This window comes from Pseudoliparis swirei, chromosome 9 (genome assembly GCF_029220125.1).
Source record: "Pseudoliparis swirei isolate HS2019 ecotype Mariana Trench chromosome 9, NWPU_hadal_v1, whole genome shotgun sequence".
Taxonomy (NCBI): domain Eukaryota; kingdom Metazoa; phylum Chordata; class Actinopteri; order Perciformes; family Liparidae; genus Pseudoliparis; species Pseudoliparis swirei.
The window spans coordinates 24741101-24763003 of record NC_079396.1 but is presented as its reverse complement, the minus strand read 5'-3'; the positions used below and the strand labels follow the sequence as shown (position 1 = coordinate 24763003).

The following is a 21903-nucleotide window of genomic DNA, read 5'->3' as shown; positions in this document are numbered from 1 at the left end:
GAGGAATCAGAAAAGTATGGCAGTATCCAGTACTGAAGAAAGGGGAGGAAACGGCAGCGACAGATGGGGAGAGGGCAGAGATGATGGCAAAAGCGTTAACAGAAATCCACAGCTCTGGCAACCTTACAGGAGAGGGTAAATTAGGGAGGGAAAGGACACGGTCGGCTCATCCTGGTGCTCTGGAAAGAAGAGACAATACTAATAGTTCAATGGATGCCCCATTTACTTTGGAAGAGGTTAAAAGGGTGATAGAAAGAGCCGGATTGACATCACCAGGGAAGGATGAAATATGTTATATAATGCTGAAGCATTTAGGTAGGTTAGCAATGATGAAATTGGAATCATTTTATAATAAAATTTGGGAAATGGGGAGACTTGCTAGATCATGGAAAGAAGCTGTGATTATTCCAATCAGGAAACCGGGCAAAGATTCATCAAATCCAACAAATTATAGACCCATAGCACTAACCTCTCATGTCGGTAAAATTATGGAGAGAATGATAACCGAGAGATTAAGCTATTATATGGAGACCAGGGGAATGATAACACCTCATCAAAGTGGATTTCGGAAAGGTAGAGGAACTATGGACCCAATTATTTGTTTAGAGACAGAAATCTAAAAGCCCAGGTAAATAAGGAGTCAGTGATGGCGGTGTTTTTTGATGTGGAAAAGGCATATGACATGGTTTGGAAGGAAGGGTTGATGATTGTTGAATATTATGGGAATAGGGGCAGAGTATACAATTGGATTAAAGAATTTTTACTTGACAGAGTTATCCAAGTCAGAATTGGGACAGCACTATCGAGAAGATACCCGGTGGAGAATGGTACACCTCAGGGTAATGTAATCAGTCCAATACTGTTCTCCATCATGATAAATGATGTGTTCCTTCGAGTTCAGAGTGATATTGGACGATCCCTATTCGCAGATGATGGAGCGTTGTGGAAGAGGGGGAAGAACATAAACCACATTAAAGGGAAGGTACAAGAGGCCGTGAATGAAGTAGAAAGATGGTCTTATGCATGGGGATTCAAGTTTTCTGTGGGGAAAACTAAAACAATTTGCTTTACTAGGAAGAGAGGAGTGGTTACTCAGCTAAAGCTATATGGGCAAATTATTGAACAAGTGAAGGTTTTTAGGTTTCTAGGGGTGTGGTTCGATGGTAAGCTAACATGGAATGAGCAGATTCAGATGATAGTTAGGAAATGTAAAAATATTTTAAATGTGATGAGGTGTCTAACCGGGTCGGAATGGGGAGCCAGCAGGCCTGCAATGAAGAATATTTATATTGCGCTGATGAGATCAGTTTTTGATTATGGGTGTATCGCGTTTGGAACTGCGGCAAAAACGTCACTAAAAAAGTTGGATGTGGTGCAATCTCAGGCTCTGAGACTTTGTTGTGGGGCTTTGAGAACAAGTCCTGTGTCTGCTCTCCAGGTGGAGGTGGGTGAGATGCCGCTGCATTTGAGACGTAAACAATTAATGTTGAGCTATTGGGCCAATCTGAAGGGCATTCCGTGGACAAGCAGCCAACCACAAAGGGGCTCATGCCGTGTTGGGAAAGCCAAAGGGACAAACGGGGCTGCTTTGCGTGGAGTAGTGGACAATTTGCAAGGGAGATGGGGTTGAATCAGATCAAATTCACTGCTACCGTGTCGCTATCGGTAACACCTCCGTGGTTATTTTCCTCAGTATTAGTTGATCAATTTGTTCTCACTCTGAACAAAACCCAAGCACTTAAAAACATTGACAATATTGCAGGAATGGTGGAGGATAGGCTAAAGACGACATATAAATCATTTACTCCGGCATTCACGGATGGATCGAAAGATCCTCGTACAGGTAGAACCGGTTTTGCGGTCACCATCCCATCTTTTGGTTATGAAGTAAAACGGAGATCGTCAGACCATCTGTCGGTGTATACAGTCGAGACATTGGCCATTCTAGCAGCACTACAGTGGGTGGAGGAGGTTCAGATAAGTAATGTCATCATTTGTTCGGATTCCAGTTCAACATTAATGTCATTACAATCACTCACATCTAACAGCAGGCAGGACTTAATCAATGAAATACACGAAGCACTTTTCCGTCTTAAGCATCTGGGTATTTTGGTAGCATTCATGTGGGTGCCGGCACATAGAGGGGTAAAGGGAAATGAAGCAGCAGACAAACTAGCAAAGCAAGCATTGGAATGTCAGAACAAGAAGGATATTTTATTTAGCAAATCAGAAGCTAAATCAATAATAAAGGTAAACATTATTAAGGAATGGCAGCACAGTTGGGAGGCAGGAGGCACAGGAAGACATCTGTATACTATTCAGAAGGATGTTAACAAGGGGAGGACAACAATATTTAGCACTAGAGAAGAAAACATATTGAGTAGACTCAGGATTGGACATACAAAGCTAAACAAAACAATGCAATTAATTAATAAACACCCAACCGGACTGTGCGAGTCCTGCAAGACAGCAGAAACGGTGGATCATATCATGTGGCATTGCCAGAAATTTGGAAACGAGCGAGGCAGGTTGAAGAGGAGGCTGGCAGTAGGAGGGGTGCAATTGAGGGATGCATTATCCTTGGGGGCAGGAAGGGTGCTGCAGTATCTGAAGGAGACAGGGTTGAAGAGAAGAATTTAGGGCACTGAAGTTGACAGGGCTCCCTTCTTAGTTTAGTTTTTTTTTTTTTGAGGGGATAAAGGGCTTGCTATTTCTAGTTCGCAAAGAAAGGCAGTAGGTGGCGGTAATGCACCAGTTTGGATGCCAGCCGCCTAAAAACAAAAAGAAGAAGAAGAAGAAAGACCGGGCTACGGAAGCTCGAGAGGAACAGAAGAGGTGAAACAGCAGCGCGAGCTGGAAGTGGACGGACCCGAGTGGAGTCAACGGTTTTCTGTGAGTTCGTGAAAATGTGAAACGTCGAAGTCCGAGGAGGAACGTTGCAGTTTAATAGAGGAGCGCGAGCGCCAACGGAAACTACTGGACACCATTTTCAACCCAGAAGTTACAGCGAGCAGGTTGGTTCTCTTTGTTTCTTTATCACTTTAACCTGATGGAACCAGTTCTGGAGGAAGTATTCACATCATGTACTGATAGGCCGTAAGGTGTATGGAGGACTCAAAATGACTTAAGTATAAATAAATAAATAAATAAATGCATGAATAAATACAAGAATAAATGAATAAATGCTTAAATAAATGTATAAATAAATAAATACAAGAATAAATGTATAAATACAGAAATAAATACAGCAATTAATATATATAAGTTATAACTCAACAGGACATAATTAAATAAATGTATTTCTACATTTCTGTATTTCTTCATTTATTTATATCTCTATGTGTCCACACGTATTTCTTCATTTATTTATGTGTGACATTTACGTGTCCGTATATTCAAATGAGCTGGGCGGTCCGAACCTCATTGTGAAACAGGATTGGTCAAGTCAGGGAGCAAGACAGAAGCAATCGATCCCTAGCACTTGGATCTGTAGACGAACAGCGTTTATTATGCATTCTTGTCTGAACATTCTAAATACTACTGTTGAGTCACGGAATGTAATTTAAGGATGTTTTCAGCCGAGAAGTTAGTTGTTTAAGCATCAAATCTGTGGTCGGTTTATCGAGATTCAGTCTAATAAGGTTATGCGACGGAGATTTGAGGTCCTGTCATGGGACCACTGAGCTCCGGCGCCGGCGCCAGCGCTGTGTGGCCGCCGAGAGAAGCCTGATCTCGGCAGGACTTTTGAAATGCTCCGCTGGCTCTGACGCCTCCGTAGCGGCTAAACATGAGATATAATTAGGTTTTTGAGGATCTAAAGAGCACAACGAGTTTATTATTTACTAAAAGATAACGTTACGTCAATTTGACTGAGGGTTAAGATTCATAACTTCATATTGTAGCGACCCTGGGTCAGGAAAGCTACGAGACGTTGTATATTTATTATCGCTTATTCGTAGCTCACGCCAAACAACAGTGAACACCGCAACACATTCTACTCCACTGTAAATTATTTTACAGTGAATAATTTGAGTAAATTCATGCGCAAGAACAGTTGATGTGGTGACGACACAAGACCAGAAAGACCGTCCATGCCCTCGAGTCTGGACTCCCAAAACCAGACTCCAAAGACCAGACTCAAAAGAACACGAGTCTGTACTCAGTGTTCTTGGAATTGATAAACGGCTGAAGTCAAAAAGCTGTCGAGGCTAACTTCTGCTAACGGTGAGCTGAGCGAGTCAACTTCAGCGCCATGTGCCAGGCAGAAATAGTAGAGCACAACACACCAGGTGCATCACACTCCTGTGACCAATCATGCTTTAGACAGAGGTTCGGACCGCCCAGCTCATTTGAATATACGGACACGTAAATGTCACACATAAATAAATGAAGAAATACGTGGACACATAAATAGAGATATAAATAAATGAAGAAATACAGAAATGCAGAAATATATTTATTTAATGATGTCTTGTTGATTTATAACTTATATTTATTCATTCCTGTATTTATTTATTTATTTATACATTTATTTATTTATACATTTATTTATTTATTTATACATTTATTTAAGCATTTATTTATTCATTTATACATTTATTTAAGCATTTATTTATTTATTCTTGTATTTATTCATGCATTCATTTATTTATTTATTTATACTTAAGTCATTTTAAGTCCTCCATAAAGGTGAACACTGTTTTCGTTTCAACCCGCTCCACAGTCGCGCATCTACACAATCATTAGCTCATAAAAAAGAACGAGTTGTGCTAACCTACCAAAAAAAATCCGTCGCTGAATTTGCCTTCGATTCTCGATGCGACTATGTTTTATGCCGAACTAGTTTCTCCAGAGCGTCATCGGATCTTGGTCGCCAGTGGTGGCACGGTTCGACACGTGATCGGTCTTCACCAATGAGGTAGCTGCTTTTTGTCAACAGAATGGCAAGATGGCGGCTCCCGTGATTGGATTCAACGTTGGCGATAAAGAGGAAAACACATGCTGAGGCCGTTGGTGAAGCAGCACGTGGACGAGGTCGTCGACGAGGCGTTTGGGCTGTTGGACACGTTGACAGCAGCGTATGAGGACATCGTTTCTCGTTTAGGAGAACATGAGCTACACACATCAGGTTGGTGCCGCTTCACGATTGTTCCCGGTGTTACGGTTCAACCTGAGACCCTGTTAACTGGCGACCTTCGATCGAATGCGTCTGTTGTTGTCGTAGTTACGGCAGATGTTGATAATAGCAAGAGAACACGCAGCTGTCCTCGCGAATGCCGCAATGTTTAATTCTACAATTCAATGAGAAACCTTCTCGTGTCGTGTCTGGTCTGAACATACCGGAGGAGACGATGTAGAAGAGAAAGCGTCCAGCGACTTGAAGCGTCGCGTGTTGTTTATGGGTTGAAACAGGAAGTTAGCAAACTGCCCTTCCTTTGAAATACATTTGGTCAAATAAATAAACACTTCATCAACATACAATTGGCAGTCTGTTTTGTGCAAACATGTAGCATAACTGTAGTACAAAAACCACATCAAAAAATATATATCATGATGTTACGGGATTCGAACTCATGTCTTTGGGAGGAAAAAAGTTTAACTGACGGGGATCTTACCACTCGGCCAAGATCAACATCTGGCTCTCGACGAAGGCGGTCGCACTTTTCTCCCCCTCTCCTCCCCATGACCTTCCCCTCCCTGCTTGGCTTCTCTCGTCATGTCTTGTCTGTCTCTATACTTGAGAGACTCTCTCCGCATCGCTCTTCAAACTAAAAACCATGGACGTAATCAACTGGTCCTTAAACGCAATTGACACCATCTTCTCGACGAGAAGCTCGGGTTCGGGGGAACCTGCCTGTCCTGCTGGGACGAATGTTGCTGGATACACGATGGACGCGTGGGGGAAGTGGCGGGTCTTGTGCCTAGCACCACTCTCCGTGGAGGACGAGAAGACATCTACCTATTCGGAACTTTGATTACAGGATTTCTGCTGTTTGGATTTGGCGCTGCCCTGGCTTATCGGAAAATTAAGGAAACGGAGACAGCCGTTAAAAGCCCCCTAAGGCTGCCCGACATGATTGACGTTGGGCAGAGTTGTTGGCACTCAGACTTTGGCATTAAACCGTCAGAATGACAACATCGTGGAGAAGCTGACGGCTCTGCAAATGAAATTGGATCGATTTGAAATCCTATTGGCAAACGGGAGGAAATTGGAGGAATAGTGGTGCAAAATTGAATTGCAGCTACTGGAAGACCAAACAATCCCAATCTTATCTGCTGGCTCCCTCTACCAGGACGGGCCCAAGGCCGTGACTGGAACAACAACTCCCAAGATCACTGAAGCGAGACTCTCATTCCTTCCCCTATCCACAGACACCTGTGGTTGTCTTTCTCCCAGGACCTTTCAAGGCTATCTCCATGGCAACGACCATCTTGCGGACTGAGAACTTTGTCTGTTGTGGCCTGGGAGGACATACCAGAACACGCACACGAACTTTCAATAATACTGATTGCATTCACTACCCTCCCCATCCCACGCCGCCTGCTTTTAACCCCCAGTGTGACCGGACGGGCTGTGCGGCGCTGCTGAGTTGGCGCCGGACCGGCTGGCTGCTTGTCGGTGCTGGTTACCTTCTGCCCCCAATGGATGGGCTTAGATCACCCAGTTGTTGGATTACCTCCTCCCCTTCCTACTGCAAGTTATGTCTAAATGTATGTGCTTATGTGCTAAGGTGTTTTTTTCCTGCTCCCACACTGTACCCCTCTCTCGGGGCATAGTCGGGGGGTTGGTGTTTTTTCTCGCCTTCTTCCCTCATGTTATGCTGTAATCTTTCATCCACCCTTTCTTGTAATTTCGATGCTTTTGTACCTGTACTCTGGCAAACGACAAATAAATATATCAATCAATCAATCAATCAATCAAACACGATATACTCTGTTCGCACAATTAAATAACCTGCACTGCGGTCACTGGTCACCACGAAAAGCAGAGAACCACCAGATCAACTTGTGACCAACACACTGCCGACCACCATGGAGCATGTTGACGTGAACGAAGGAGCTCTCTACAATAGTGATGGCTTCTCAAACTAATATTCAGCTGTTTCAATTCAAAACGTCTTTAAAGGGCTGCACATTAATGAGGAAAATGTTTGTGTTGTTGTCATGAGGTAAACATACACAATCTGGACAATAAGGCCAGAAATGGTCATACATGTATGAATATACAAACATTACACCCATATGTGATTGTTTACCATCTGTCATATTTAAAGTAAACTAAAGAAGTGACCTGGGGCCTCATTCATAACGGCGTGCGTAGGATTTGCGTAGGAAGGTTGCTTACGTAGTAGAAAGCAAAAAAATAGGTACAAAAAATTTACGCCATTTTCCCATTCATAAAACTCATGTAATGCGAGGGAAGTGCGCATCGCACATCCTACGCGGTTTCCTTTATAAATCACAATCAACTTGAAATGCGGAGCAGCTTTTGGTCTTCCGTCACACCCATATTTGCCCATAAATAGTCATTGATACGCCCATAATGAATATTCATCAAACTACACACAAACTACATCGAACATGGCAAACAAGGAAAAAGAGGCAAAAAGAAACTTTAACAACTGTGAAGTAGAAACCTTGTCGGAGAAATCGAGACGAGGCAACACATTTTGTTTGGTGGCCATAGCATTGGCGTAACAAATGCCAAAAGGCAAGAGAGTGGCAGCATGTGACAGATGCTGTCAACGCTGCATCAGCACAGGGTCGCACTGTTGCGGAAATCAAAAAGAAGTGGTCCGACATTAAGGTGGACGCCAAAAAACGCCTGGCATCACACAGGCAGAGTGTGTGTGCCACGGGAGGGGGAACAGGAGCACCGGAGCTCACCCCTATGGATGAAAGGCTGGCCGGTATAATCGGCGAGTCCCTGCTGAGTGGAGTGGTGACGGAGGCAGATGGGGACACTGATGTTAAGGTTGCACCGACTGAACTAGGTAACCACATTTATATACCCGTGTTTGAAATGAGAGTAAACCAAATGTATTCAAGTTGTGTGATATCTGCTGGTATGTAAATAAAACAATACGTGTATTTCGAAAAACAAATCATAACTTTATTAAGAAAAAAGAATTAACAAGATGCTGGTTCCACCAGGGTAGGAGGACCTCGCGAGGAACCTCGTGCCTCGAGCCCGCTGCCTCCACGGGCACGGCACCTCCTGCCTCCACGGGCACGGCACCTCGTGCCTCGAGCCCCGCTGCCTCCACGGGCACGGCACCTCCTGCCTCCACGGGCACGGCACTCGTGCCTCGAGCCCCGGCCCGGCGTCCACAGCACCTCCCGCAGCCCTCCAGCAGCGGCCGTGTCCTCACAGATGCAGTCCTGCAGAATCAGAGGACACACTTGCTGCAGTACACGAGGTTGCAAGAGAGCTGGGACAAATTCGTCATGTGTTGGGAGAAATATGCACTTGTTTAAAAGATATAGCCAATAAATAAGTTGTTTCAATACCTTGTTGTGTGTGTAAGTTACGCATCACATCCAGACGCTGTTGAACTCCACCTGGGTGTGGGTGTGGATGTGCATGGGGAAGGGGGTCTGGCTCGTGGCCGGTACATGCAGCCTCAGGGGGTAACGGCACATTTTTAAGGAGTGCCAAATTGTGCAGCACAGCACACGGCCTCACAATTTGGCACATCTTCAAATCAAATCAAATTTTATTTATATAGCACATTTAAAATAGATTTTCGGTCGAACCAAAGTGCTGCACATGCCTTGTCCGGTTTATAGCAAAGCTTTCCTCCTGTGGCATCGAGGCAGCGCCACCTGCCCTTTAGCAGGCCTATTGAGCGCTCTACCACAGCTCGTGCCTGGCTGTGGCGAGTGTTGTAATTTCGCTCCTCTGCGCTCTGCGGGTTGTTGAACGGGGTGAGCAGCCACCGCTTGAGGGGATATCCACTGTCACCTGTAGTGTTGATACATAGGTTATATAACGCAGCATATATACATTATTAATTATTTAGGAGTTTTAAAATCTCACCCAAAAGATACCCATCACGCACAGCTCCAGCCTCAAGTCGGCGGCCAACACTGCTGTTTCGCCAAATGAAGGAGTCGCGTGCTGACCCAGGCCACCGAGCAACCACATTGGTGAACAGCATGTTAGCATCACATATAATTTGGACATCGAATGAAAGTGCTTTCGATTAACGAATGCACTTTCATTGATACTGGGTGCCCTTACAGCAATGTGAGTGCAGTCAATGGCACCGATTACATTTGTGAAACCGGACATTGCTGCAAATTGCATTTTTTTATTTGCCTGCTCATCCACCGTGTAAGGAAACTTTATGTATGAAGGCGACAACGCAATTATACCTCCCAACACATCTGGCATAATACGGCTGAGGGTGGGCTGGGATATCCCCGACCTATCAGCCATTTCCTCTGAAACGTGCGGTTGCCAGAAATCCAAGTGTTGTCAATACTTGGATTGGAACCGCACGCTCGGTTCCTTCGGTGCTCCGCCTAACTCCGGACCCAACACAGCACACAGCTCTAGTAAAACGGCTCTTGAAGTCGGAACCGGCTCATGAGCCACTCATCATCATTGGCCAGCAAATCTTGCCGGTCTCTGAAATTACGCACCTCCGCACTCTTCCATTTGCCAAGTCCTCTAATAGTGCCAATCAGCCATTGTGCGTCATTACGCATTGTGGCACGCCTTTTATACACACCGCCACCTGATTGTATATGATAAGGTACAGGTGGTGAAATGACCCTGCTTTTATTGACTGGTCCATTTGCTAGCCATAATAAGACGGAGATTCGTCCTAATCATAAGGAATATTAATAGTTATATGGCTTCCTTTTCACTCTATATGTAAGGCACCTAAAGCTGAATCTGTGTTAACCCTTGTTTTAGCCTGCTACTGTTAGAAGTTATTATCGATAATTGATTTTAGACCATGAAGCTTTTTTAATCACAGGAACGTATATAGTTGCACACCGAGGTGTGCCCGTCACCAGACGCACATGATATATCAGTATAGACGTAATTCTGTCCTCCTGCTTACCGCATCATTTATGAGAATACATTTCATAACATTAACACAACATATTCGAGGTGGTTTTAAATAACATATCCGTATTTATTTATTTCTCCAAGTTATGTGTCTGTGTGCACTGAGGAGTCGCAACAGAAGTTTGTTTAATCATTTTAAGATTGGCTTTAATCAATGTTTGAAAAGTAGTCCTTCATATGATAAATGAGTAACATATTGATGGTATTATTTCCACATATTTCTCTCCATTCTTCCTTCTGCCAACGGTGTCGCAGTTTCTCGTCTCTCCTGTTGTTGTGCTTAGTGCGTACGCATGGGTTCGAGTTTGCGTGGAGGACCGCACCTTTTCCAGTCAAGTTAGTATTTTATAAATCGCAAACCTTGCGTAGAAACGGCGTACGCCATTTTTTCTTGCGTAAATCCCTTTATAAATGAGGCCCCAGAACTGTTTGACCTCTCTGTGTTCTTGGCTGGTTGAATTCCTAATTGTGTGGCCAGCCAAGAACACAGAAGTCAAACAGTACAGGTCACTTATTTACTTTATTTAAGTGGCATAAATCACAGACACAATCAGGCAAAGTAAATATGACAAACTTAATGTGGTCAATGCCCATGGTCTATGGACAGATGGTAATCACATATGGGTGTAATGTTTGTATATTCATACATGTATGACCATTTCTGGCCTTATTGTCCAGATTGTGTATGTTTACCTCATGACAACACAAACATTTTCCTCATTAATGTGCAGCCCTTTAAAGACGTTTTGAATTGAAACAGCTGAATATTAGTTTGAGAAGCCATCACTATTGTAGAGAGCTCCTTCGTTCACGTCAACATGCTCCATGGTGGTCGGCAGTGTGTTGGTCACAAGTTGATCTGGTGGTTCTCTGCCTCTCGTGGTGACCAGTGACCGCAGTGAAGGTTATTTAATTGTGCGAACAGAGTATATCGTGTTGATCTTGGCCGAGTGGTAAGATCCCCGTCAGTTAAACTTTTTTCCTCCCAAAGACATGAGTTCGAATCCCGTAACATCTTTATACATATTTTTGTTGTTGTTTTTGTACTACAGAGTTATGCTGCGTGATACATGTTTGCACAAAACAGATTCCCAATTGTATGTTGATTAAGTGTTTATTTATTTGACCAAATGTATTTCAAATAGGGCTGTGAAACGATTAAAAATTTTAATCGGGTTAATCACGGGTTTTTGTGGATTAATCATGATTAATCACATATTCTCGGTATATTTTGTGAGAACATAGAGATTGATGACAAAAGACAGATATATACATTTATACATTCTTCTATACAATGGTGCTGCAACTCAGCAGTTATTTAGCAGTTTTCTTCCAGATGGAACATTAATACATCTTCATCCTAAACAGAATGTTTAACCCTCCTGTTACCTTTCGGGACAATTTGACCCCATTCAATGTTTAATGTCGGTGTTCTTTGGGGTCAATTTGACCCCAGGCTGTTTTTCACTGTCAAACATATAAGAAATATCAACTTTTTTATTCATTTAAAGGGCTATTTAGGTAGTCAACAAACAAAAATAAAGTACCTCACACTTAAACTTGGGAAGCAATATTAATTCTAATAATTTTCTGGAGGTTTTAATTGCTGGGGTCAAATTGACCCCGAGGGTAAAATATGTTAGTAAATGTAAAGGTAACAGGAGGGTTAAACAGAACATTTTTCTCTTGTTTGTCAACCATTAACTCCACCATGACACAATCTAAAGGCCTCTAGTCTTCCTCTAGCAGCTGCTGAGGCAAACTGACTGTGTGGGTTTTCTTCATGAACTGGGCCGTGATGAAAGGGACGGTGGGGACACCGCTGCAAAGCTGAAACCTCAGGTGACTTTTTTTTTGCTTGGTCCCGATGCGTGCGCACGGAGCTCTGGCGGAGATCGATAAGTGTTAACGCAACGCGAAGAGACAGAGATGACATGCTGCTGTGGAGATACGATCAACAACAGACATTTAGTTTAATAAAAGAACAAAGACGTGCTCTAGAGAACATGTCAGGGGTCGGGCCAATCTTTTTAATGTCATGCGATCTACCGACACTACGCCGCGATCGACTGGCAGGTCGCGATCGACGTGTTGAGACCCTGATCTACAGGAAGTAAAAGTCGTAACAAGGTTTCCGTAGGTGAACCTGTGGAAGGATCATTACCGATGAACAGACCGTCTGCATGAGAGCGGACAGAGTTCAGATTGAAGTGGTGGATTGGAAGCTCATTTTGCAAGTGACTTTTTTTTCGTCCCGACGACCAACAACAGACGGATTGGAAGCTCATTCTGCGCATGCGTTAAATGCGTTTTTAAAAAAAACTAGTTAAACCTGAAATTGAATTAACTGAGTTAACGCGTTATTTTTCAGAGCACTAATTTCAAAGGAAGGGCAGTTTGCTAACTTCCTGTTTCAACCATAAACAACACGCGACGCTTCAAGTCGCTGGACGCTTTCTCTTCTACATCGTCTCCTCCGGTATGTTCAGACCAGACACGACACGAGAAGGTTTCTCATTGAATTGTAGAACTAAACAATGCGACATTCGCGAGGACAGCTGCGTGTTCTCTTACTATTATCAACATCTGCCGTAACTACGACAACAACAGATGCATTCGACCGAAGGTCGCCAGTTAACAGGGTCTCAGGTTGAACCGTAACACCGTCCTCCTGTGCTAGCTTTCTGTTCCCATCTCTTATGTTAACGGGTCGGTTTTGACCCGTGTCTTAAATCAGCTGTAAAATACACTAACAACAATTATCTATCATCCAATTTGTTTCTCATCTCTTGGTTACCTTGTTAGGCTTCCTTATCCATGAACATATTGGTTTTAATTAGTGCTGTGAAAAATAACGCGTTAACTCAGTTAATTAAATTACAGGTTTAACTTCGTGTTTTTTTTTAACGCATTTAACGCATGCGCAGAATGAGCTTCCAATCCGTCTGTTGTTGGTCGTCTCTCCAGCAGCATGTCATTCTGTCTCTACGTGTCACGTTAACACGACTCCGATCCCCGTCTCGCGTGCCGCAGAGCTCGGATGCCGGCGTGTGTGCGCACATCGACGAAAAAGTCACTTGCACCAATGTTTTAATGCAGGGGTGCTCAATATGTCGATCGGTTGCCGCAGAGTTCAGATGCCGGTCTTCGCGCATGAAAAGTCACTAGCACCCCTAACTGTTACTCATAAATGTAGTCAAACAAAACGGAGCAAATCACTGTGTTCATGGCCGGGCAAAGACAGCGGTCTCCTGGCTTCTACACGTTACTGTCAGGGAAGACACAGCGCACCAAAAAAAAGTTTTTTGTAAAACTTTTTACCTTTTCTGATTCCGCTAGCTCTTTGCTAACTTCCGCTAGTACTTCCGCTAATACATCTACTTAGAAAGTGTATTCTGTACGTTTTCTCCGTCGAAATGTTGCAAGACCCGACTTGCTGCATTGATCGCGACTTTAGACATTGTGTGTTAGGGCTCCTCTTGTGAAAAATTATTACGAAATAAAAGAAAATGTATATGTTCTTTGCAAAGATGAGGATATGTTGAATGCTGGGATACCAAACATGCCCATGTTTGTTGATGTGGTCTGCGTGAGCAAGCCGTTTAAAGGGAAGGGGAGGGTCTTAAGGACGCCGGCGTCCTCAGTGGAGTGGAAGAGGTATACCCTCCTGTTACCTTTACATTTACTAACATATTTTGCCCTCGGGGTCAATTTGACCCCAGCAATTAAAACCTCCAGAAAATTATTAGAATTAATATTGCTTCCCAAGTTTAAGTGTGAGGTACTTTATGTTTGTTTGTTGACTACCTAAATAGCCTTTTAAATAAATAAAAAAGTTGATATTTCTGATATGTTTGACACAGTGAAAAACAGCCTGGGGTCAAATTGACCCCAAAGAACACCGACATTAAACATTGAATGGGGTCAAATTGACCCGAAAGGTAACAGGAGGGTTAAACATTCTGTTTAGGATGAAGATGTATTAATGTTCCATATGGAAGAAAACTGCTAAATAACTGCTGAGTTGCAGCACCATTGTATAGAAGAATGTATAAATGTATAGATCCGTCTTTTGTCATAAATCTCTATGTTCTCACAAAATATACCGAGAATATCGGTAATATGTGATTAATCATGATTAATCCACAAAAACCTGTGATTAACCCGATTAAAAATTTTAATCGTTTCACAGCCCTAGTTTTAATATTTTTGGTGTCGGCCTCTGGGCCTTTTCTTTGTCAGTATACCGTATTTCAATTTAAAAAATGGTAAAATTAACCTCAAGAGAATCATAGGAAATAAATAAAGGGTTGTTATGTTACCTGACTATTACTGAGGGCTATTAGAACACATCTCTGAAATACATTTGTTTTATTTATTTTTTAATTTAAATATTATTAACTATAGGAACATCTTTGGTGTTAGGGTCAATTTCGACCCATATATACTTTCTTTAAGAAAAAGGCTAAAAAGTATTTATTTTTTTAGCAATAGAACTTTAATACAAACACAAAATGAAAAGCAGAATAAGTCATAACACAAAATATAGATTTGCAAGGTCAAACAAACAACCAATCAAGCAAATCAAACCAATAGAAATCAATTACTAGTTCCAAAACTAATGCAAAACAAAATCAGAGTAAAAGTCTCTGTGTGCAAGAACTTATGTGTGTTTAGATGCATGTGTGGCAAAAAGTGACACTTATGGTGCGTTCACACCGGACGCGTCGAAAAAATTCTCGACGCGTCTGACGCAGCAGTCTCGACGCGCATCGAAAAAAGTGTGTAGTAAAGTAAAGTACAACAAATAGCTAGAATAAAAGCAAATGCATACATTCAAAACTTACCAGGTCGTCCCACGGCTTCTCCGACCTTGTTCCACGCTTTATCTTTATAGCTCCGGTTTCGGTAAGCATAAAGAGTTGTATCGTAAAGTTCGGGGTGCCCACAGACGGCGACAATAATCTTTTCCTCCATTTTTTTCAACCGGCAGGGCGATGACGAGCGGAGCTGCTCAACGCTGATTGGCTGACGCAACTATGACTCACGCGTTTTTGCTGCCCGAGTTGGGAAATTTCAACTCGCGCGTCGACGAGCTGCGTCTGTTCGCTCAGTTCGCCCCGCGACAAACCCTCTGTTCGTGCTGCTTCAAACGCGTCTGACGCGCTGCTCGCTGGAAAATACGCAGCTACGCAGCTTCGACGCAGCTTTGCATTGATTTAACATGTAATCTCGACACGCGGCGAAATTTTGACGCGTCCGGTGTGAACACACCATTAGTGTGTTCTTTGCAGAGATATTTCTTGCAGTTGAAGCACAATACGTGTGTCTTTCTGTCCTTACTGCTTGGGCAGACCTCACACCTTTCTTTGAGAATCAGGTGGCCTGAGTCATGGCTGGTAAAGAAATTGTCACAAGTGATATTGTGACCCTGCAGTCCAGTAGTCATATCGAGGACCACACGTTTTCCTTGGTTTTTCTCGGGGATGCCACTCGCAGCTTTGCCTGTGTAAATCTGTAGATTCTGTAGATAACAATGCAAAATGAGAATCCCCTAAAGCTCACATGATTGGGAGAGGAGCTGGCTGTCACTGTGTTGGCTGACAGTGCACTTATGATTTCAGTTTTGGCTCTAATTATTGATTTATAATCTTATTTTTATAACCGGGTCGAAACCGACCCTAACAACACAAAGGTCATAATTTCAACCAGAGCATTTTATAATTTAGTGAAACAAAATGTTTTTATTTTGTTGAAATAGAGGTTCCTGACAAAGTCAAAAAGCCTTGATGCAAATAAACAAATTTATGTGGTTCTTTTATGCATTTAAAACCTAAAACGGGTCGGTGCCGACCCTTACACAAGAGGAAGGTTAAACTGATGGAACCAGTTCTGGAGGAAGTATTCACATCATGTACTGAGGTAGAGTTCCAGGTACTGCAGTACGTAAACACGTCCATACCTTTTTACTATGATACATCACAAAGGTACTCGTTACCTCAGGGGTACATATTGTACTTGTTACTGTACGACACCTCAGAGGTACATATTGTACTTGTTACTGTACGACACCTCAGAGGTACATATTGTACTTGTTACTGTACTACTGCTAATATAAAACTGAATTATTGAAGGGACTGTTGTGTAGGGATGAGAATTGATAAGATTTTAACGATTCCGATGCCTTATCGATTCGATTCTTTTATCGATTCTTATTAGGCAAGGGGTGAAAAAAAGAGCACAAACGGGTTTATTTACATTAATTTTATTTTATATAATTTTCTATAATGCTGCACACACCATATACAGTATGTATACATACACATTTAAAAAAATTTAAATAACCAAAAACATTTATACATATTCCTCTTGAACTTAAAATAAAACTTGCATAACTTAAATAAAATGTATTGTTTAATTTAAAGATGTTCCTAGAAATTACTATCCAAACGTGAAGTGATCAATAATGGGAGACCAATGCCGGAGCTCAAATGTCTGCTTCAAACGAAGGGACAGAAGATAACTTGATCGACGACACACAATAAAGGCAAATTGCTTCACACAGTGAGTGGTTGTGATCACTTTTGAGGAGTTTACCTTGGACCAGTGGTCCCCAAACTACGGCCCGCCTCCACATTTGGACCGGCCCCCTGAACAATACCAGAGACGCGATCCGATTTATTATTTTTTTCGCCTGGCCCGCTGCCGTTGAGATTGCAGTGAGACGCGGAGAAAATGTGAAGTGGTGCTCTTCGCAATAAAACATCTTTGATGGGACGTGTCGCGTCTCGGCCAATCAGCGTTCAGATGTCGACAGCGTTTGGGAAATTAGGTTAGCTTGAATGTTAGCCTGCTACATCTGCTGCTGTCACGCTGCACGGTGTAGCGATACTAACAAAGTACCCGTACGTTAAACACGATGTGATTTAGCATATTTTTAGTATCGATACTTCAATAAAAGAGCGATCAGAGCGCACGCAATGCTCCGCTCCGTTAAATGCTGTCTGCACGCGCAGCGCAGCGCTCAGCCGTAATGCGCGCACACAGGTGAGCACTCTCACCTCACACTAGCACTTTTTGTCGTGTGAAATAGAGCCAAACTTTAGAACGCCTCTGCCCAGTTGTCATGTTTGCTGCAGTCTGAAGAAGAAACTAAAAAAGTTTGCGCATGCGCAACGCCACAGAGGACCGTTAGCAGAACCGTTAAAGAATTTGGCTGACGATCCCAAACAATCGGTTCACTGGGAACCGGTTCTAAAACAGAACCGGTTCTCGATTCCCATCCCTACTGTTGTGTTCAAGCTCCTGCAAATTCACATTTATTTAGCCTGATATTAATTGCTTAGACTTGTTAAATATTCCCACTCTGTACTGATATTACTGTTACACTACACTTATTTAGCTTCATATTTATTGCTTATATTGTTAATGTTTCCACTCTGTTTCTGATATAAGAAATTTTTCTAGCTTCTTATTCATTTCTGAGACTGTTAAATAAGTGACACAGTTGTCTCCAGGAGAAATGCTGAGGCCGTTGGTGAAGCAGCACGTGGACGAGGTCGTCGACGAGGCGTTTGGGCTGTTGGACACGTTGACAGCAGCGTATGAGGACATCGTTTCTCGTTTAGGAGAACATGAGCTACACACATCAGGTTGGTGCCGCTGGTATTAGTCATGGTATTACTCATGGTATTACTCATGGTATTACTCATGGTATTACTCATGGTATTACTCATGGTATTATTTATCATGGTATTAGTCATGGTATTACTTATGGTATTACTCATGGTATTACTCATGGTATTACTCATGGTATTACTCATGGTATTACTCATCATGGTGTTATTTATGGTATTTTTGTAGTTTGGCTTCTTGAAGAAATGTTACTTTCTTGATTCTCTTAGTTCTGACTTTGTCCTCGTGGTTGAATTCACTTATTGTAAGTCGCTCTGGATAAAAGCGTCTGCTAAATGACATGTGATGTAACAGTTATGTATTGATAGAGCCCATTCTGCTAGATTTATATTAGTGTTTAGTTACATAACGAATTATGTAAAAAGGGGGATTGATGATATAAAACTGAATTATTGAAGGGACGATTGTGTTCAAGCTCCTGCAAATTCAGAATAACATCACATAGCAGATGGAATATGTGTCTGATAATAAATATTATGACTGCCTCTCAAAGCTAGGTACTCGCCTCACACAAACGCAACACACACTTGTTATCACGTTGTTACAATGAGAGAGGGGGACGAGGGCCCCCTCCTGTGAGAAAGGGGTGTGGGGGGGTGCAGCAGATCCGAGGTCAGGATGACTTCACATGTGGGGGCATGGAGGCCCGTACGTGGAAAGGGAGGCCGAGTTGTTTTGGGTTTTCAACGAGTGCCGACCGGAGAGGACTCCGCTGTGATTGCTATCGCATCGAACTTGTATTTGACTCGTGATCAGAGAATAAATTCTCCCGTTGGAAAGGAGAGAACGAGAGAAGGTCGTACTTTACCACACCTCCAATTTTGATAGACGCTAACACTACACCTCAGAGGTACATGAACGTTTTACTGTACGACACCTCAGAGGTACATATTGTACTTTCAGATGATTTCACTTCTGATTTGTTCATGTTCTCCCTCAAAACCCTGACCTCATTCATTAATAAACCTCTTGAATATTAGAGTTCAATATGAGATTCTTAAGATGTATAAATGTATTTTTTTATTCTCCACAGACGTCCAGCAGCAGTTGGTGATGAAACAAGAGGTTCCCCCTGAACAGCAGGACTGGAGCTCCAGTCTGGACCAGGAAGACCCAGAGCCTCCACACATTAAAGAGGAACAGGAGGACCAGGAGAACCCAGAACCTCCACACATTAAAGAGGAACAGGAGGACCAGGAGAACCCAGAACCTCCACATATTAAAGAGGAACAGGAGGACCCAGAGCCTCCACACATTAAAGAGGAACAGGAGGACCAGGAGAACCCAGAACCTCCACACATTAAAGAGGAACAGGAGGACCAGGAGAACCCAGAACCTCCACACATTAAAGAGGAGCAGGAGGACCCAGAGCCTCCACACATTAAAGAGGAGCAGGATGAACTCAGGATCAGTCAGGAGGGAGAGCAGCTTCAAAAGCTGGAGGAGGCTGGAATCAAGTTCTCATTCACCCCTGTAAAGAGTCAATATGATGATGAGGAAGCTCAGCTCTCAAAGTCCATAAAAACGGACAAAAGAGAGGCAGAACATTTGAAAACAGAAGCAGACGGAGAGGAAGTCAGATCCACATCAGATGCAGATAGTCCTTTACAACCAACTGCTGATGAGACGTCACAATCCTCTGAATGTGAGACTGATAACAGTGACGATTGGAAGGAGACTCAGGAACCTCAGTCACGTTTAAACCCTTTGGAAAACAATGAAGTCCCTGTAGGTGACATGGACTGTGGTACTGGAAACGCATCAATTAGCTCTTCTCAATATGCTGGAAGCTTTGGCCAAAAGAGACATCCGAAGAGACACTCTGGAGCCAAAACAGGAGTGACCAGTTCTTCAGTTTGTGGTAAAACATTCAGACAAGTGCAACCTCTGAAACAACACTCAACTGTTCACACAGGGGAGAAACTATTCAGTTGTTCAGTTTGTGGTAAAACATTCAGCCAAGCAGGCAATCTAAAACTACACTCAACTGTTCATACAGGTGAGAAACTATTCAGTTGTTCAGTTTGTGGTAAAACATTCAGCCGAGCACGCTATCTGAAACTACACTCAACTGTCCACACAGGTGAGAAACTATTCAGTTGTTCAGTTTGTGGTAAAACATTCAGCCGAGCAGGCGATCTAAAACTACACTCAACTGTTCATACAGGTGAGAAACTATTCAGTTGTTCAGTTTGTGGTAAAACATTCAGCCAAGCAGGCAATCTAAAACTACACTCAACTGTTCATACAGGTGAGAAACTATTCAGTTGTTCAGTTTGTGGTAAAACATTCAGCCGAGCAGGCTATCTAAAACGACACTCAACTGTTCATACAGGAGAGAAACTATTCAGTTGTTCAGTTTGTGGTAAAACATTCAGCCAAGCAGGCAATCTAAAACAACACTCAACTGTTCATACAGGTGAGAAACTATTCAGTTGTTCAGTTTGTGGTAAAACATTCAGCCGAGCAGGCTATCTAAAACGACACTCAACTGTTCATACAGGAGAGAAACTATTCAGTTGTTCAGTTTGTGGTAAAACATTCAGCCGAGCACGCAATCTGAAAATACACTCAGCTGTTCATTCTGGAAAAACAAATTAGCGTTCAGTTTTCTATAAAAGATTCCCTCTTCTCTGATTTAAAAAGAAATCACAATTGCATTGTTGAGGTCATCAGAAATAAATGAGACATTGTTGTTGTTGATGTTGTGAGCAGAGTTGATGTTCATGATAAGGTTGAAGTGTTCTTGCTTGTGTTGCTGCAAGTCTTAAACCTATATGATATATATTTATATGTTTATACGTCAATCTATATTTTTTTATATATAAATATATATTTCTATATATATATATAATTAAATATAAATAGAGATTTATTTAAAAACAAATTCCTTTATATATATATATATATATATAGTGTATGTATTTTGTTTAGATTATTTCTTTACGTTTCTTTATTTAATTTTTTTGGCTTTTATTTCTGTTAATTTTTGCTAGTTATTATTGACAATGTGAAACTGTTTAAAGACAAAATACTTGCAACGTCGATATCGCTGCTTTCACAATTTCCGGCTATGGCTCCGGTCAGCTGACCCTGAACTGGCCAATCAGAAGTGCCTCTGTGGTAAATCCCGGGTTGTTTTGATAGGGACGCACAGTGCTGAGCGGTTCACACCAGAGAGACCGCGGGGAGACATGACGGTGGAGACCTCCGTAAGAGGTGGTATTGTAAAAGTATTACTCCTTCATGATTTAACTATAATATTCTGATGTACCTGGCTTAATGTTTTTATTGTTTTGACTCGTCTTTATCTATTATTATCTATTTTTTTATTGTGTCTTTATGTAAAGCCTCAATGTACTTTATTTACATGCTTAAAGTTAAGTTTATGTTAATAAACACATTATTATAAACACAGTATTTTTGACACAGCTGAAGCTGAAGTTTTGTGATGGTCTAAAAATAATAATAAAATACTCTGCTTTAAATGGTAATTTGTGTCTCAAATGTTTATCCATGAATTAAAAAAGCCAGAATGTTTAAAAATGCAAATATTAATTTTTCTTCAAAGACTACAAAACAAAGTGATGTCATCCGGATCACAAGATGTCTCTGAGCTCCCTGAAGTGTTTCCTCTGTGATTTGTGGTTTTCACATCATGCACATGAAGCTCAAACAATCCAAGTGATTGAACCAAAAGCAAAACCCATTTAGAAATGGAGGGAGGCTTTAATATAATCCAGATGTTTCACTCCTAGCTGTGTATAAAAATGTTTTTAAAAATCTACAAGATTTTTGTGCATTTTTATTCCATAAATGTTCTTGCTCAAAGTTATCCACAATAATTTGTCTGGAAAGAAAGTGCTCACTCTAAGAAACACAGATTATAACAGGATTACATCTATAATCCTCAATCTGTAAATGCTGCACGGCACTCGGATTATTATCGGACCAGGAAAAGATGAGAAGCTGTATGAGTTTTAATTAATTTACACGTCTCTGTGGTAGTTTATGGAGGACTTAAAATGACAAGTATAAATAAATAAATGCATGAATAAATACAAAAATAAATGAATAAATGCTTAAATAAATAAATACAGGAATAAATAAATAAATGCTTAAAT

General features: G+C 41.9%; 2 protein-coding genes and 1 long non-coding RNA gene across 3 annotated transcripts in view; 2 read left to right on the top strand and 1 right to left on the bottom strand.

Moving 5' to 3' along the window:
* The first annotated feature begins 744 nt into the window (after positions 1-744).
* On the top strand, positions 745-21273 carry LOC130199421 (gastrula zinc finger protein XlCGF57.1-like). Its single transcript, XM_056422909.1, has 2 exons — positions 745-3014; positions 18813-21273. The coding sequence occupies exon 2, from the start codon at positions 18833-18835 to the stop codon at positions 20378-20380; it is 1548 nt and encodes a 515-aa protein (XP_056278884.1). The 5' UTR covers positions 745-3014; positions 18813-18832; the 3' UTR covers positions 20381-21273.
* The window catches only part of LOC130200140 (cardiomyopathy-associated protein 5-like), a 30122-nt gene continuing 12684 nt past the window's right edge, over positions 4466-21903 (top strand). The window contains exons 1-2 of the mRNA XM_056424146.1: positions 4466-5128; positions 17602-17736. Of these exons, the coding sequence (XP_056280121.1) occupies positions 4999-5128; positions 17602-17736 (265 nt within the window). The 5' untranslated portion in view covers positions 4466-4998. The remainder of the gene's footprint in view (positions 5129-17601; positions 17737-21903) is intronic.
* Positions 8342-9117, bottom strand: LOC130199434 (uncharacterized). Its single transcript, XR_008832832.1, has 3 exons — positions 9041-9117; positions 8512-8965; positions 8342-8382 (listed from the first exon to the last, which is right to left on the bottom strand). It is a non-coding gene; the product is annotated as an uncharacterized LOC130199434 (long non-coding RNA).